This window comes from Xiphophorus couchianus, chromosome 15 (genome assembly GCF_001444195.1).
Source record: "Xiphophorus couchianus chromosome 15, X_couchianus-1.0, whole genome shotgun sequence".
Taxonomy (NCBI): Eukaryota; Metazoa; Chordata; class Actinopteri; order Cyprinodontiformes; family Poeciliidae; genus Xiphophorus; species Xiphophorus couchianus.
In genome coordinates this window covers 9,242,110-9,259,689 of record NC_040242.1, presented here as the reverse complement: position 1 = coordinate 9,259,689, position 17,580 = coordinate 9,242,110, and the positions used below count along the sequence as shown (strand labels likewise).

At 36.0% G+C, this 17,580-nt stretch overlaps 1 protein-coding gene across 2 annotated transcripts in view; it reads left to right on the top strand.

Moving 5' to 3' along the window:
• fndc1 (fibronectin type III domain containing 1) overlaps nt 1-6,415 on the top strand; it is a 33,376-nt gene extending 26,961 nt beyond the window's left edge. For both annotated transcript variants that reach the window (XM_028040597.1, XM_028040596.1), the window contains 5 exons: nt 2,968-3,047; nt 3,248-3,277; nt 4,287-4,448; nt 4,529-4,651; nt 5,003-6,415. In XM_028040597.1, coding sequence (XP_027896398.1) covers nt 2,968-3,047; nt 3,248-3,277; nt 4,287-4,448; nt 4,529-4,651; nt 5,003-5,118 — 511 coding nt within the window. In that variant the 3' untranslated portion in view covers nt 5,119-6,415. The remainder of the gene's footprint in view (nt 1-2,967; nt 3,048-3,247; nt 3,278-4,286; nt 4,449-4,528; nt 4,652-5,002) is intronic.
• Nucleotides 6,416-17,580: the final 11,165 nt, after the last annotated feature.

Sequence of the window (17,580 nt, the reverse complement as noted above, 5' to 3'; positions counted from 1 at the left end):
TCTGGTGTTCAAGTGATTTACCGAACAATCTGTGACTGGGGAGGCATAAAAAGAAGAGCCAGATTTTAAAGAGATCTGCTTGGTTCTGATATTTTTACAGTGTAAGCTGATCTCACTGCGGGGTTCTTCCCAGCCTTTTATAAAGGTGTATGTATGTCAAACCAGATTCATGCAGCTCAGAGTAGATTGTGAGCTGGACCCTGTAAAATTCAGAAAAGCCTGCTCAGAGTACAGTAAATTGGGTAAATGGAGACAGGCACAGAAACAGATTTAAACCTAATGCGACACGTGGCTGTAAAATTCTGTTGAGAGCTTAGAAAATTGAACAATGTCAACACAGCACTTATTATCCAACCTTCACTAACAGATACGCCTTACTCTGCCTGTTTCTGGTGTTAGAGTTTCCAAAACCTTGTTCCGCTGTTTTAACAATTCAATAATGCAAACATAAACCCAAGAGAGCTGCTGTTGGAAGCTCAAAGCCTATCTACAATTGCATGAAAGTTCTTAGCAGATGTTTGTTCAAGGTTAACTTCTACTTTAGCCCATTGTCTACAACAGCACAGCTTATTTCTCTTTACATTGACAGTGTTTGATAAGTTTTGAATTCTACATTTACCATATCTCACTTAGCATTAAATACCTCAATTAAGCATGTGACAATATCTAACAAGATTATGTAATGGTATGGCTTCAAAATGGCAAAAGCTGTAATTCCTAAAAAAAAAAAAAAAAAGTACTGGAGAAAGTATAAGAGACTGCTGGAGTTTTTTTTCCTGTTGGATAAAGTATTAAAAATGCAGGGCTGTCTCTTACCCACATGCTCCTGTGCACTATTGCTTGGATAGCAGAAAAGATGTTGCTACATTTTTCCCTTGTTTACAAGAAAGACAAACTTGGTGACTTTTTCAAGGTACGGATTTTGGGCAAGACATGTTTATTTATGTTGCAATAATCATACACAGGATAATTCAAGGAGCTTTACATATGAATAATGGAACATGGAACAAATGTAGAAAAAACAACCAGCATTGCATAAAAACTATGCATTTAAAATAAAATAAATCTAAGTTTGACATAGGGTTAGGGCCACCTACCCAAGTGGCAGAGCTTTTCCATTCATTTTGACGCTGTATAGCACAAGTGAAATAATACATTAATATTTGACTATAAGTAATGAGTAATTAGCCAGCTAATTAGCTTGTGTGCAATGGACTAGCATCTATTTCAAATGAAAGCAATTAGATCATATTATGAGTTTGTTTGAAATACCTATCTATATACCATGATACTGTGAAACAAAGTAATTTTCCTTGAAGATAATTCTTCCATGAGAATCTCATGTTGCCCATCCAAATAACTAAATCAAAAAAACATGTTTTGCTTTCCAATTTTATTGATTGGTTATTAAATAAATATCCCTTTATGGATACTTACTGTATAATTTTTTTGTTCACTTTGTTCTTTGGCTTAGAAAGATATAAAATAAGAGCTAAATAATGTGGCTAAAACACATATTTAAATTGTACACTAATACATTCATCCAATTTTGCTTAAAATTGTATGAATTGGGCTTCACGTGGTAACATTTACAATATACCCATGTCTTGTCTCATACCTACACATACTGTTTGAAAAATACAGTTTGGCTCTTACCAAACACCTGCCACCAAGCGCCACAATTGCATGCAGGAGTTTTCCACAAGTTTTCAAGTTGAGTTTTCCTTCCTGGCAGCTACTTTCTACCAAAGATCATATTGTGTTTTCTTTTAAGTTGAAAGCCCCATTTGGTTGCCAGAAGTATTCAACCACAGCAGTGTTACACCTCTCTGCATATCCTCACATGGAAAATTCCTGCTTTTCATAGGACTGACTAAATGGTAGAATGATAAATTAACCTCACTGTTATTTTAGACTCCTCATAGTCCTGCAGAGCATTTTACAATTTTCTTCTCATTCAGAGATCACCACAATACAGATATGAAAACATTAATTTCAAACATTTTATTTAACTTGTGGTAAAGCTATGATACATAATTGGATACACGTGTTAATAAAATCTGTTCATGACTACTTGCACATACAATTATTTTGTCACTCTAAATAACATCAGTTTTAAATGACTCGATTGTATTGGTGCAGCATTTTGCACTCTGTTTTAACACTCTGTCTCGCATTCACTGGACACAGTTCCTTCCTTTTGCCTTTTACATTACATCATCTCTCAGCAGCTGCATTGCTTTATTGTCTCTCGCTCTGAGAAACATTTTGGTCAATGTCGTCATATGGTCGTAGTGATTGGATCCAGGCTTGTGGCTGCATGTGATGAAATCTTTTGGGTAGAAAGTGATGGACCATGAACATACTGTATGTGGCCTTGCAATGTTGCAGAATCAAAAAATATTGTGTAAATCAGCCATTTGCAGTTGGAAATTTGCAAAATCTTCTAAATATCTGCTGTGTCTTCATTGTGAGAGGACTTTATAATTCATCACCTACCTAGAGAGAGGGTGCGTTCAGTGCACGAGTTTGTTTTGCCCTTTGGCAACAAAATGTGTGACATGTACTAAAGCGCTCAGTCAGAAATGTCTCAGTAGACTACACTCCTCACATCCCCATTTTTCCATTTGCGCTGAACAATTAAAAATCTATTTAACTGCCTCACTCTTTCCACAGGATTTTTCCCCTCACTTTTATATTCATCCTGTACACTTATCTGTTGAGTCGATCTCTGTAAACGTTTCTTTTTCACTCTCAATCACCTTTTTCTTAACTCCCACTTCCCTAGGGTCCTTTCAGCAAACAGCTTCTCTACAGCCCTCTAAGCCCTTGAATCAGAGCAGCTAAAGCATGCCAAGTCATCTGCTGCACTCATTATCTTTTCCAGTCATAACACATTGGGCGGAATGACACTGTAGCCACTGAATCCCTCATTAAATCTCAGCATTGTGCTCTTCTTGAATGCAGGTACTACTTCAAAGTGCAGGCCAAGAATGTGTTTGGTTTGGGACCATTCAGCGAGACATTAACCTATGTCACTGAGTCAGGTATGTCGGCAAAAATACATATTGAGATCCTTTTGTTGAAATATTCAAAACAGCTCTCTATGTTATTTGTATTGTATGATAGTGAAGGTACAAGATGTGAACAGGAGAATAGAGATTAGTGATCATTGTTTCCATATTCATTTCAGTATTTCAAAGTTAATTTTTCGTTTTGAATGACATTGTCATATTTCTCCTTTCAGATGATCCTCTTCTCATTGACAGACCACCTGGTGAGTCTCTTCACTAATGTTTGATTTCAAAAGTAGTATTTTAAAAAAAGAAAAATTTATTCATATGCTACTTAACAAAAAAGAGATGTGAACTGATGTACTGATTTATTCAAAGTAAAATACATAAAAAAAATAAAAACTTAGTCAATATATCGAGGAAGTACTTAGGAAATAGAAATTAGAAAAGCAGAAAAACCAAAGTCATGTTTGAGAACTTTCCCCTTTAGGAACATTTTCCTGGAGCCGGGGATAGTCTTTATTTTTTCCACTGTAGATGCTCATGTAAAACAGATTGGCAAGATATAAGTTTATCCCCCCATTACTTTACCCTGAACCTTCAGGATGGAAGTAAGTGGATGTAAGTTGAAACTCTTTTGCAACTCAATATATTTAAGCTCAAAATTATTCATAACCTTGGCAAATTGATTATTGTTTCATTGTTGCATTGTGTCATTCTGTTAATAATGAACCTATCAGGAACAAACACCTCAGTTGAATGAAAAATAATGTTAAGCCTAAATCTGTCGGGGCTATGTAAATTTTGGTCTAACTGTGTTTTTCAGTGACATTAAAAATGTCTAGGAAGATAAATATCAAATTTCCACTGTTGGCCATCTTAAGATGTACAGCCTCTGAATCATGAGGGGGAAAAAAACAATTTAGGGTTTTAAGTTTGTTTCAATTTTTTTTACAGCATTAATGTTCTAAGGGACATACAAAAACAACCACAACTCCCCCAGGAATGTGTTGTCTGGCAGATTTTTGCTCATAAGAAACACATTGATGTGTGTATGTGTAATTCTCTTTTAGGACACACCATTCTCAGTTTATTAATAAAACATCTGCTAATATTAGATGTTTGCTTTGAGTCTGATGCCGTTTTAATTCTGTCAGTTTAAAATGCTGCCACATGTTGTGGAGACAACAACTATTCTTCTTTACACTTTTTCAGCAGCAGGCAAGATATTAATATACAACAATTCCTCTTCTGTTTTTTCCATGTCATTAGGTGGAGAACCAATCTGGATTCCTTTTACCTTCAAGTATAACACAGTCCACAGCAGCTGTAAGGGCAGTCAGTATGTCAAGCGGACGTGGTACAGAAAGTTTGTGGGTGTCGTTCTGTGTAACTCTCTACGTTACAAGATCTTTATGGGAGACGGCCTGAGAGGTAACACATTAACTTTGAAGTGTGGAATATTTCTATAAAACTTGATTTATTCAACTTTTCAAATAATTTCCTTTCCCCAGAGCCTTTTTACAGTATAGGAGATACTTTGGGCCAAGGTGAAGACCACTGCCAGTTTGTGGACTCCCACAAGGATGGAAGAACAGGGCCAGCCTACCTCTCAGAAACTCTGCCTACAGCACAAGGCAAACACAAACAGCTGCACACATGGCTTACAACTTATCATTTTTTTCCCTTGCAGACTGACTATAAATAGTTAGGCTGCAAGACCAAAGAATTCCTTTTTTTATCTATGTTACGCACACAAATCCAAAATAAAGTTTGAATGGAAACTTGCTTTGTATTGGCAGACTAAAAATATGCAGGTTTTGTAAAAAGGCAGTGTTGTTAAACCATTAATTAGCTGATTTATTCTGAATTTTGCTAGATGGAAAATATTAGCCAATATTAAATATTGATTGTTTTTCACCAAAAGTGTATGTTTGGTTTGAAGTCCTAATAACATTCTGGTCTTTGGTAAATCCTCTGTATTACAGGATATTACCGTGCCTACAGACAGGAGCCAGTTACGTTTGGAGTCATTGGCCGGCGTACATCACATCCATTTGTGGGCTGGTATGAATGTGGGGTTCCCATCCCTGGAAAGTGGTAACTCTGCTTGAAGAGGAGACATTTTCCATGAAGTTGAACAGCTCGGCATCCTGCTACAGGCTCTCACCTGCTGGTTTTGTTCATTAAAAACAGACTTTTACCAACAAGCACAAAAACACCACTATAATGTAATATTGCTTCAAATAATAAATACAAATATGTACTTTTAACTGCTAGGTATATTCCATTACAATGCACTTTTTTATATAAAACAGTCTGTATATGAGAGAAAAGAAGTTTGGTCTTGCTTAGCATACTTGGTATTACAAGTGTTCCTCTACTATTAACAGAGACAGGTCCTTACCCAGTGTTATTTATCTCATTGATAACAAACCCACATGTGGTAAATCCGGTGACACTGGACCAAAACAGAAACTGCAAGATAAACTGTACAAACAAGCACTAGAGATGTGTATAGGTCTGTTTATTTTCCATCTATGGGATTTGTATTACGTATTGTTATGACTTTGTTTTAACTATTTGTGTTCTACACCCATCATATTGTTTTTAATACCCCATTTGTATCGCTTTGAAAATTTAAATATTACAATGTAAGTTTTATATGTATACGGACAAAGAATAAAAGATTAATTATGTGCTCAGGAAATGTCAGACGTTGAATAAAGGTGCTATGACAAACAACTGCAATCCAAAAACAACAGTTATATTATGCTTCCTCTGCTACCAAATTTTGAAACATTACGTACTTCTACTTTCACAATGCTTTTGAACATGTGGGAAAGACAGGCAGTGCAGAAAATCAAGTTAAAATTAAATTCAATGCAGAGATTATTTCCTCTTAGGGGTGCATGGATTGCAGTTTTCTGGCCAATTGCCCATTGCTGATCTTCAAAATGCCTGACCTGACCATTTCGATTTTCATGGCTTTGTCTGAAATGTTGCTAAATATGGCAAGAAAGTTGATCAGTTTGTAACAGTGGGTTGACTATTGTTAACTGCAGACATGCAGGCCTGACCTGATAAGTGGATTTGTCAGACAGAGCAAAAGAGGACACTGACTGGCTTTTAGACCTTTGTCGAGGATTGGCTAAATCAATTCCACATGTCTTGCTATGAATCTGAAGAGACCTCTGACTGAAGACTGCTGATTTCACCCAACGGTTTTAAACTAATGGGTCATAAACAGCCGTCAGCTTAACTTCATGGCGTGCTGAGGAGGTAGCTCAATAAGGGAAACAATGCCTCACACGTCACTTCTGCGGACGTTCAAACATGAAAAAGAGCATCATCAGAAAATGCTGCACATTAAAAAGGCTGTGGGCATAATGTTGGCTGGAGGTTGCACTGTGATTTGTGGTTTGTGGTAAATTGTGTCAGGCTACAAAAGCTGGTGCAGTCTTGCACCAAACTTTCCAAACAGCAATACTTAAATCAGTCACAGACATCACAGAGCATTTGCACTATTAATTAAGGTTATAATTATGCAAACTTCATTTGCAACTGAGTTTTCTATGCAACGGCCTGTATCCTTTTTTTTTACCACTCCAACAAACTGATCTAATCTTCAGTGTTACACATGGAAAGACTCTTAGAGAAGAAAATGCATTAAACCAACTGCAACCAGTTTTCTTTCCTCAATTGTATAAGGCGTAATCCAATTACTTAATATGTTTGTTGGACCATTCTGATACATGCAGATAAAATCTTTCATGGACTGGCTTTATTTTTATTTCCTAAGCCAGGTGTGATGGTTCAAGTTGACTGCACCATTTAAACACTAATTATTCTTAATCGGTCATAAATAACTATGATACAAAAGGCAAAGGGTACAGTTATGAACGGGTCAGCACCACAGTAAACTGGGTGGAAAAGTTCTTCCAACAGCGTTGGATTACTGAAGGGGTTTGCTTTGTATTTGTTGCCAAGGAGTCATTACTGCATGTATGGGATTTTGAGATTATTTCTCAGACGTCAGATGGATTGTTGTTTCTCTAGAGTTCAAAAGCGTTAACCTCTTTTCTCTTTTCAAATCTTTTCTAACAGTAATTATGAGCATTTTTCTGTCAAATTTGATTCTAGGAACAATATTTATGATATTCCGAAGATGTTTAAACTCATACTGTGCTGTATTTTCTTCTACACTCACCACAATAACAGAAAAGTCTTATTATGAGAAGGACTGTGTACTTCTGAAGAATGAAAAAAGTATTTCCCCTGAGAAAACTAAGCGTTTTAGGGCTTGTTTTCAGATTTGCAGCAGGCCAATTAGTCATCACTCTAATGGGTTATTAGTGCAGATTGTATGCATTCTTTCCAGGTATGCTTAGACAGGGTGTAAGTCTCTGCTATCATATGTTTTCAGTGAGTGATGCACATCTCTTTGCCCTCAAAACATTTTTATTGGCTGCTGCTATAGACCTGGGTGGAAAAATATCATCCATTTCAAACACAATAAGAAAAACAACCCTTCTCTTGCACATAAGATGGGTCATACAAATTTTTTGGGGTCAGAAAGTAAGAATAGGAGCAGATGTAAGCAAAGGAAGAAAAGCAGAACATTGTCCTGTGCAGAATGTTCCGACTGAATCTGCACACAAGTGAGAGAGAGCAGTCAAAGGTACAACTAGAAAGGCCTGAAAGCAGAACATACATTTCCACTAATTTATCTCCACTAGTGTTTTCTGAGAGGGATGAGATTTCATGTATCCTTCAGCTGCAGAAAGTTGTCCTGATAGTGAAGCAGCAAAGTCGTCCAAACCATCACAACACTACCTCCATGTTTGACAGTCGGTATGTTCTTTTTGTGAATGTGATGATGTGTTAATGTGGATCATCAAAATATTTCTTGGGGTAAGCTTTTGAATTATCTTTGGTCAGCACTTGAAACTCTTGTATAAATGTCCAGTCTCTTTTTCTCGTATATTGTTTGACCTTCCCTGAATTACCATTTAGAAACTGGAGTTTTATTTGCTCTGGTTATCTTTGGCCAATATAAAATTTTGTTTGAAGATCTAAAACACTTCAATTTGACTAAATGCAAACATGGAAAAGCTTTCTATGAAGGCCAGATACTTTTTTACAGCACTGTAAAAACACATTTGTCGATGAAGAACAATGTTTTAGAGAAATTTCCATTTTCAAATACAAAGGGGTTTCAGTTTGCGGCATTAATCAACTCCACCACAACAAGTCAGACAGCAAGTCATCACAACGTTGCAGTCGTTCACTTTTTTCCAAGCAGAAGTAGAATGCTTTTCCTCATGCTGCCTGTCATGTTGATAAATTGGAGCTAGACTTTTGATGTCATTTGCTTTTTGCTTTGGTCCACAACCAGGAAATAAAATGAATCTCTTCCAGTTGACTGCTTGTGACAGACTCCCTTTGCACACCAGTTATTTTCACCAGGCACAATTAAAATCTGTTTTAGAGATCAGTATCACAGTTGCAGAATGACCCTCTGGTGAAAGTATAATGAGTCTCTCCATCTTCTTGTATCTTTAGCAGAAGCACTTAGCTCATAGCAGTCGTTGATCCATGCCTTTGTTGTGACTAATGACTTTTGTAGGTTCCCTAGCCCTAACTGTCTAAATTGTGTATAATCTGCAATAAACTTAGATTTTCCTGCCTCTGGCTACTGAAAATGGTTGATCCTACAACCATCAACAGGACAAAGCAATTAAGTAGAATAGGTGTAGTTATCTATCCATCCTCTTTGTAATTGGTTTGTCCTCAACTATAATTACCTCAAGATTGGCTGTTATATCACTTTCAAACTCCAGCATTCATGTTGTTATAGAAAAGACAAAAAAAACACGTGTCTGCTGCACTTTCAATGATAAATATTGATCTGTGATGGCAGAAGAGTATAAAAATATGAAGTCAGTGTTTGTGTCAGGGAAAACAAGAACTCAACTGTAAATCACAATATAGATTGGTTCACAGAAGTTACAACCATCTGACAAAAGGCACATTGTATTCATCACACCCACTAAAAATACTTTCTCTATGTTGATACAATACAGTACAACCAAAGTTACCCTAAAATTGAAAGAAAACATCAGAAACCATTCCAGTACATGATGAAGCTCTCAAGTCATCCTGGAAGCTTTGGCCACCCATGGTAGTTTCCCCTATGGTAAGTGGTTAAGAGCCAAATACCAATTCAAGATTTCAGGTGGCAAATGACCACTGAAAGTAATGATCTTAGTCTGGATTTGAACGGCCAGTGGTTGTGGGGTTGGCAGCTGCTTGCTGTGAGAACTGACTCCTGGGGATGCCAGGTTCAAAAATCCTGACATCTCTCTATCCAATAGCACTGGAGACTCAGAAGGCATTCCCAAGCCAGAACAGATGCATAGTACCTTAATCAAGTTGTGGCTTTGCCCTGGGCTCTTCTCCAGATGGGAAGCACCCAGAAAACCACCAAATATAGGCATCCTGATCAGAAGTGCAAGCCACCTCATCTGTGGTTTGGATGCTACCAGGACCCACCCTGTTTGTGGTGATCATGGATAGGATCTCAGGGTGTTGTAAAGAGAAACCATGTCTGGTTTGGGAATTTCAAGGTCCAATTTCTTTTGTTCTCTTAAATGTATGACCCTGTGAATGAACTGGAGCAGCTTGCAGCTGAGTGTGGAGTAGCCAGGATGAGAGTCAGCTAGCTAAAATGTTCAGATTCTTTCCTGTATTACCACTACTCTTGCTTTTGACTGAAGGAGGAGAAAGTCTTAAGAGAATTTAGGGAGATCAAAGCAAGGATTGTGTAAACACATAATATGAAGTGTTGACTAAATTCAACCATATGTATATATTCAAGTCAACATGTGTACAAAACGCTGAGTTTTCAGTTTACGTAGGAATGCTGACATTTCTGTCAGTCATCAATAAAGGGAGAAACACCATAGGTCAGCGTTTTCTGAGTGGTTGTCACATTATCTGGAAGCATTTTTGAATGTGTGTGTAAGAAGTGCTGATCGCTAATATAAAGAAGGGCAAAAGGCCATTGCTGCTTGATTGAGTCCAGGCTCTGCTGACTTTCCACACATGGATCTTACATCATGCGTTAATCTCCTTCTCAAACTGTCCTTGCAGAGCTAGACAGCTCCTCTTGAAATGATTCCTTTTCTTAAGAAAGAGCTCACATCCATGCATTTGAATTTAACACCAAATTTGCGTAATTAGTGGGAAGAAAAAAAGAGTGTTGTTTTGAGCAAATGTAGATGTCATTCCTTTTCCACATGTCGCTTTTTTCTTTAATTCTTTCTGATTGAAGTGAGTCACACACACAATGTGAGCTGGAAAACACTTCAGCTCCATTCTAGTGAGCTGAAATCATCCCGAGAATCAGGTCAGGATTAAATACAGACGAAAAAGAGCAGAAAAGGTTGAGAAACAGATACTTGAAGAGAAAACTTCAAAGCACTGTAGTTTTTCAGGTTTTCAGTATGATTATTATGCTTAATGTAGAGTGCTATAAACCTGTTCCTATTTGTCTCTTCTTGTGGAATACTTTTAACAAGAAAGAAAAAACATTACACTAAATGTACATGTTTAAAATGCTTACCATGAAATATTACAAATACATAGATATTCGGACATAGTCTTGTGGAAAAAATATAGACATCATTAAATATTCACTACTTTAAAAATAACTTTTACAGCTTAAAAGTCTAACTTATTTTTTACATCTGGTGATTTAATTACAACCAGATGTAATTAAACATCTGGTTGTAATTAAAAACTATTTAATCTTTGCAGATTAAATAGTTTTTGTAGATCTTTAATTTACAAAATATCTCACAGAAAAAGTGTATTGTAATTAAGGATAAAGTTAGGAATACATAACATCTAACTGATAGTCCATTCTATGTAATTTTTAATGCTTTTTATGCTAAGGCTTAGAGCAAAACAAAGTACAAACATGTGAAATATATGAGAAATGTAGACCTCAGTGCTGCATTGCCTTTGATGAGAAAATAAAAATCCAGACACACTATGGATGATTAGAAATGAAAGACAAGAAACTGTCATGAAATAGGAACTCTAATCTTGCTTTCTAATCTTGCTTGATTTCAGCACCGATCTGACATGATGCTAAATGATAAACACACTCTCAAGTCAAAAATAACTAAATTTCATGCTTTACACACACACACACACACACATACAAATACATACACAGTACAGAAAAGAAAAAAACAAGTGACATGTTCAAAGTTAATTACCAGGTAACCAGGTCAGGCTGAAGCAATGTCCTGATTCTGTTAGCAGTTCAAATTATTTTAAGACAGGAGTGTTCAAACTGACTTCAGGCTAAAAAAGTATTGCCAGTTTCAGACAACATTAACTCAGCTGGTGAAGGATGTTTTCTTTAGCATTAAGCTTTGACAGTGACTGCCACAGACCATCTTCTGAGGTTTTGTGTGAGGTCTGACTCACATTTCACATTTTCTATAAGTCAGTAAACACACTGTGACAATATGCTGTTTATACATGAATGTGGATTACTAATTCACAGATAAAACAGTTCACTTTTTAACGTGAGCAAATCCCCCCTAAACCCAGCTTCTTTTAAACAATATACTGTTTTATTGGTCCCCAGATAACAAATATTTTAGGAGCATGAGTAATTGTTTCCTAGACTTTGATTTCTTTTAACCACAGCCGCTTTGATAAGCTCTGACTAATAAATCTGACAAAGATCAAAATGAACTGAGACTTTTCCTTAGTTCTGACAGACATGACAGGAAGGAGCTTCAGTTGCTTTTATTTCTGTGACTGTTTTTACAGTTTTAAACATATAAATCCTCTACAGCAATAGAACCTTCCTTTAATGTTGAACAACATATTTTCAGTCATTTTCTGAAGTTTGACCCATACATGGAACCATGAATACATTTTACATGTTCAAACACATCAACAGTACTGGACGTGACTAATTTGATTGCATCAGTCGACTAACACTAATTCAAATGAATGAGACAAAATAAGTAGATCATTATCATAAAAGTGAAAGGCAAACATATTCTAGTGGATCAAGTAAATGCAGTATTATTCATTTTTCAATGCCTTATTGACCATCAGGTACTTTCCTTCTTGTTGAAATGCGTGTTTCAAATGTGAACTTATCATTTAGGGGCTGTTACACCGTTTTCTATTTTTCCAGGTATGTTAATATATTGAAGTGTACTGAAGGTTCTATAAATATGCCTCTGCCAGATGCTTATTTTACGCTCTGCTTTGTACAGAGGGTCTGGGTCTTTCAAAGCTCTGATTTAGAAGGCGTAGTCTCTGTTGAGGTTTTAAATTTTACCCAATCGCTAACGTTTGTCAGTGACATATAAAATTGCCTGTGTTGAAGTCCACCAATCCCCTCATGCAAAGAAATTAGTGCCGAGCTGAACGAGACAGCTGTTAATGTTAATTCAATGTTTGGAAGTGTGGCCCACACAGACTGAACGGTTTTATTCACTTCTGCCGCTGTCATTGCTAAAACTACAGGCAGACTACAGTTCTAAAACAGTGCAGGAAATCAACATCATTATTTGCAACTTCTCCTTCTGTTCCGGTAGAAATTCTACCGCAGGGAATCTAAGTTAATGGGACAAAGCCCAGACTGAGCTCTGAAGCAAGACTAGTGTCGAGCAGAACTGTGTAGAAAGGCAGTGGATAAGCTAGTAGTTTCCCTAAGTTTCTTCAGTTTCCCAAAGAACTACAGTCACATTGTCTCGTTGTATGTTACAGACAACATGTGAACAGCTTCTTATATCCGGCACTTACCTCCCTATATGACTGTCTGCAGCTTTTTTATTTTATTTTATTTTTACCCCTCCTGGGGGTCTTTTGTGGGCTCTAGTGTCCCTTATATAAAAGTAGGTTGATAGGATAGAGGGAAGAATAGGGAGGAAGACATGCGGCAAATATCGTCGGGTCCAGGAGTCGAACCCGCGACGGCCGCGTCGAGGACTCAAGGCCTCCAAACATGGGTCGCGCTAACCGCTACGGCACCACGGCACTCCAGGCTGTCTGCAGCTTTTGACTGTGGGTAAATTCTTCATTCATACCTTCCTGTCTAGGTCACTCAGGGCATAAAGGCTCATATTTTAGAGATTCTACTTAGACACTGAAATATAACCTGTGTTTTGACTCTTCAATATCAAAACAACAAGTATTAAACCAGTACTAAAAGCTTCATTAAAGCTGCAGTATGTAACTTTTACTTGAAAAAAATTTTTTATTTACATATGTGTTCAAACTTTCACTATGTTGTGTCAGTGTAATATGTAACAGATAATTTGTGACAAAATCAATCTCCTCTATCTTCTCCCAGTGCTATCTGCAGAAATACACCAATCAGAGCAGTCAGTGAAGGAGGAAAGTCTTAGGCTGTCAATCATACTCGTGTACACAATGATCAATGTGTTAATGGAGGAGCTACGTATTTCTGTACATACCAGATTATCTGTTTCATATTATACTGTCATGACATAGTGAAAGTTTTAATAAATATATAAATAGTATGTTTTTTCTAAAATAAAAGTTACATACTGCAACTTTAATGAAAACTTAATTTGAAACCTGCTCTCAAACTGTCTTTTGTTTATTGTCAACAGAGGAAATCTGTTGGTGTGCAAATACTTTTTCACACTTATGTAGAAAAATTTAACTTTTTTTACTTTTATATTTTAAAAAATGTTAAGGTATTTAGGTTCCAAATATCTGTATGATTTACTCAATGACATCCATTCATTTGGTACAAAACAGTCAGCTACCACCTATGTCTTCACAGACACCAATGTCCTCTTTAGTCTCTTGTTGGGTTTTCCATAAAAAAGTTAAATATTTTGCCTATTGGACCTAAAAATACACAAAGCATTTTTACAAAATACAAAGAAGGAAGGCAACACAGCAACTTAACTAGCAGGATTTAAATGTGTTCACTGTCAAAAAGTTGAGAATTTAATATGAACCTGATATTACATAATCTCCATCTAACTGATAATGAGCTCATATGACAGTGTGTTCCAGATCTTGGCATGTAAATCTCATTAAATCAGTTCCACCACTCTTGTTGAAAGCCAAGTTGCTCAGATTTTCTGTTACATCATTTTTACATTCCACCTCTGTTGAGATCATCACTGGTAAGTCTGTGCCAGCAGGTTTCTTACTTTTTTAAAAGTAAACATAAAGCTGGCAGAGCTTTTTTACATTTTGAAAATGTATTGTTTTGGAATGGGCTGCTTTTAAAACACTTTCCAACCTACATGTCCCAAAAGTATGAGTTCATCATAATTCCTCGAGGGCAGTAAACTGCTCTGATACTACTATATCTGGCCAAAAGTACAATAAAACGTCTTGTGAGCAGATTCATAAAGCAAAATAAAGGAAGGCCAGGAAACTATCAGAATCTACAAAACCTTTTGATTTTATTACTGTAAGTTCTGTCAAATCAAATTTATATCAGAAAAAAAGTTATGGTTTTAGTTTCCATCAGAAGATAACATTAGAATGAATGTTTATTCAGTGTACATGAACAGTCCAAACAATCCAGTTTAAATGCTAGATTTTATGACTAAAATTAAACCCTGATAAATCATTTCACCTTTTCTACCTTTCTACATTTCTACATCCTTTTATAGGAAATATAAAAAGGATGCAAAAATAGCATATTTATTTTCAAATACAGCATTCAATCTACTTCAGTTTGTACCACTCATACACTGTGTTGAATCTATTTTTTGACCTCAGTTATCCTAATATGATTATCTTGACATTTTGTAATTTACACCATTTAGATGAATAGAATCTTGTTGTACAAATATATTAATTAGGAGAAGAAACAAGCAGGTTCTGATATACAGTAAAACTAAATATTATCCATTACTTCAGTATTTTTAGATTTCAGTTTTACCATCATGTTTCTTTTGACTGGTATTAATATTCATTTTATGGATGACCCAGTCAAAGTGCTGATTGAATCGGATTCAAATGAGATTCACTGAACTGAATGTATGGAGAAAGGGAGCTAAAGATTAGGATGATGGCAACGTGGTCTTCCAATCTGAAAGACTTGGAAAACGGTAAATAATCAAAAAATATAAGTAGAAACATGCAGAAAGCTGGTCAGCACTTCAAGAAGTATTTAAAAGAAATTTTGATATCAGTCACACTTCCTCCTGGGTTGCTGGTTACTTTGATGGTTGTAATGCCAATGAATACTTTTCCATCGAGTCTTATGAATGTATGTGCTACAAATGTTAATTGAAACACAGGAATATATATTTGTCAAAAATGACACCCATCATTCATTGTCTTGTATTTTGGGAGAGGTCTTAATCAGAAAAAAATGCTTCCTGGTTGAATAAAAATAACTCATAATTGACAGCATTATAAATTTCGGATGTGCCGCATTATAAATTTCTAAAAATCCACCAAAAGTCTGCATTGGTTCTTTACTGAGTTAATTTCTGAATAAAACATAATAAACACTTTCATAAAAGTCTTGCATGATGCACAATAAGGAATGAATCCTACACTCCACCCTAATAAAAAAATACTTCACAGTCTGCTTTCTTGTTTAAACACTTTTGTTTTTTTATTAAAAATAATAGGAAAAAAAGATTCAACTGTTGGTGAAGTTTCTGGTAATTCTACGGAAAGTTAGACTAGATATCGTGCACACAGCAAGAACCATTGAAATCACCATAATAGCTTAAATTACAAACACACTATAAAGTGAGGCATAACTAACATTTGCTCAAAATAAAGCAGACATTCATCAGTGTTCAACTTTGGCAGAGAAACTGTTTGGATTTGTTATGCCTTTTCTCAGTTCATTTATGAAGCAGAGAAAATGTGACACACTGACTTTTCCCTCTGAGGTGTTTATGTTATGTGAAGGTGAAGTATAGAAGTTATTCAGATGGACTCTCTCGCCATTTGCCTCTTGGTTTGTGAAGGCGCCTTGCAGCTGATGTGATCCTTCACAGCGAGTGAGACTTGGCCTCCTGACAGGGCTAAACATGGTGTGATTGTAAATAATTATTAGCATTTGTTGTAACCTAAAGTGGCACATCCGCAAAAGTGCAGAGCTCACCTGTGGTGGAGCTATTTTTTCTATGACATCACAGTGTATTGTGCATGTCAAACACAGCTTACCTTAAAGTAAAAGGTGCCATGTCAGCTGCACTAGCCTCGAGTGTATCCGATTTCACACAAATAATGCCTTTCAAAAATATTCATTCTCCCTATAATTTTTTTTCACTTTTTGTCACATAATGGCCACATTTTTACCAAAACAAATCTTAAACATGTGGAGTGTGTTTGTATTCAGCCCCCATTACTGAATGTTTGTAGAACTCCCTTCGCTGCAAATACGTTTCTTTGGTATATGTCTCTACCAATTCTGCATATTTAGAGAGTGAATTTTTTCTTAATGTTTTTTTAAAAAAAAAAAAATCAGGACTGGAAAATCAGGACATTAGCTATTAATTGACATATACATTGTAGCCCTGGCTGTATTTTTGTCCTTCCTACTCTGCTGAAAGGTGAACCACTAACTCAGTCCTAACTCTTTCTCAGCCCCGAATGAGGTTTGCTTCCCGAAATGCTGACTATTAAAGTTAATTATGTAGTGCATTTCATGCACAAAGGAACACAATTTAGCTCCTTTCATTTTCCATTTAACAGTGACTAGTTTTACTGTCCATGGAGAAGAAAATCATCTCCACAGCTTGGTCCTGACGTCAGCCTTTCTGACTTTAGCCAGCACTTTAAATGGGACAAAAATGCCAAACAATTGTAGGATAAACATATGGACAATATTTTTATATAGATCCGTCTATTGATCTATAGATCAATAGTTTTACTGTACATAAACTAAAAAGATTAAAAGAACAATGTTAATTTTAAATCCAATCCCTATAAGCCAAATTCAAAGTGTCATGGAGCCACTTTTATTAACTTCAAGTCTCTTGGTGTCATTTAAGATGAACAGCCACATCTTGGTAGGTTTGTAGTTGTCTAATATAAGTATCAGCTCTCTCCATTTTTAGATGATTAATGGAAAAGTGCTGTGTGAGAATGCCTGGAATGCTGAAATGTAAATGCTATTTAGGGTATTAGGTTGAATATGAATCCGCACAAGTTTTTCAGATATAAGTTTGCAAATATGCATTTAAAACCATGTTATGTATTTTTTTACTTCACTATTATGCACTACTACGTCTTGATCTGTTCAATAAATTACCAGTAGAAACACTGAAATTGTGGTTTTAAAATGACAAAATGTTAAAAAAGCTCAAGTGTTATGAATATTTTGTCAAAGCTTGGTATGTAATTCTTATTTTAAATCAGCAATTTCTTTGTTCATGCCCCCCCCCCCCCATTCTTCTGTCCCAACTATTTTGACTTCTGGTGTTCAGATGCTTTTCTATTTATGTCACACACTGAGGACAAAAAGATTTTATAGATGTTTGTTTGAAAGAAAACATAATCAGTCTGG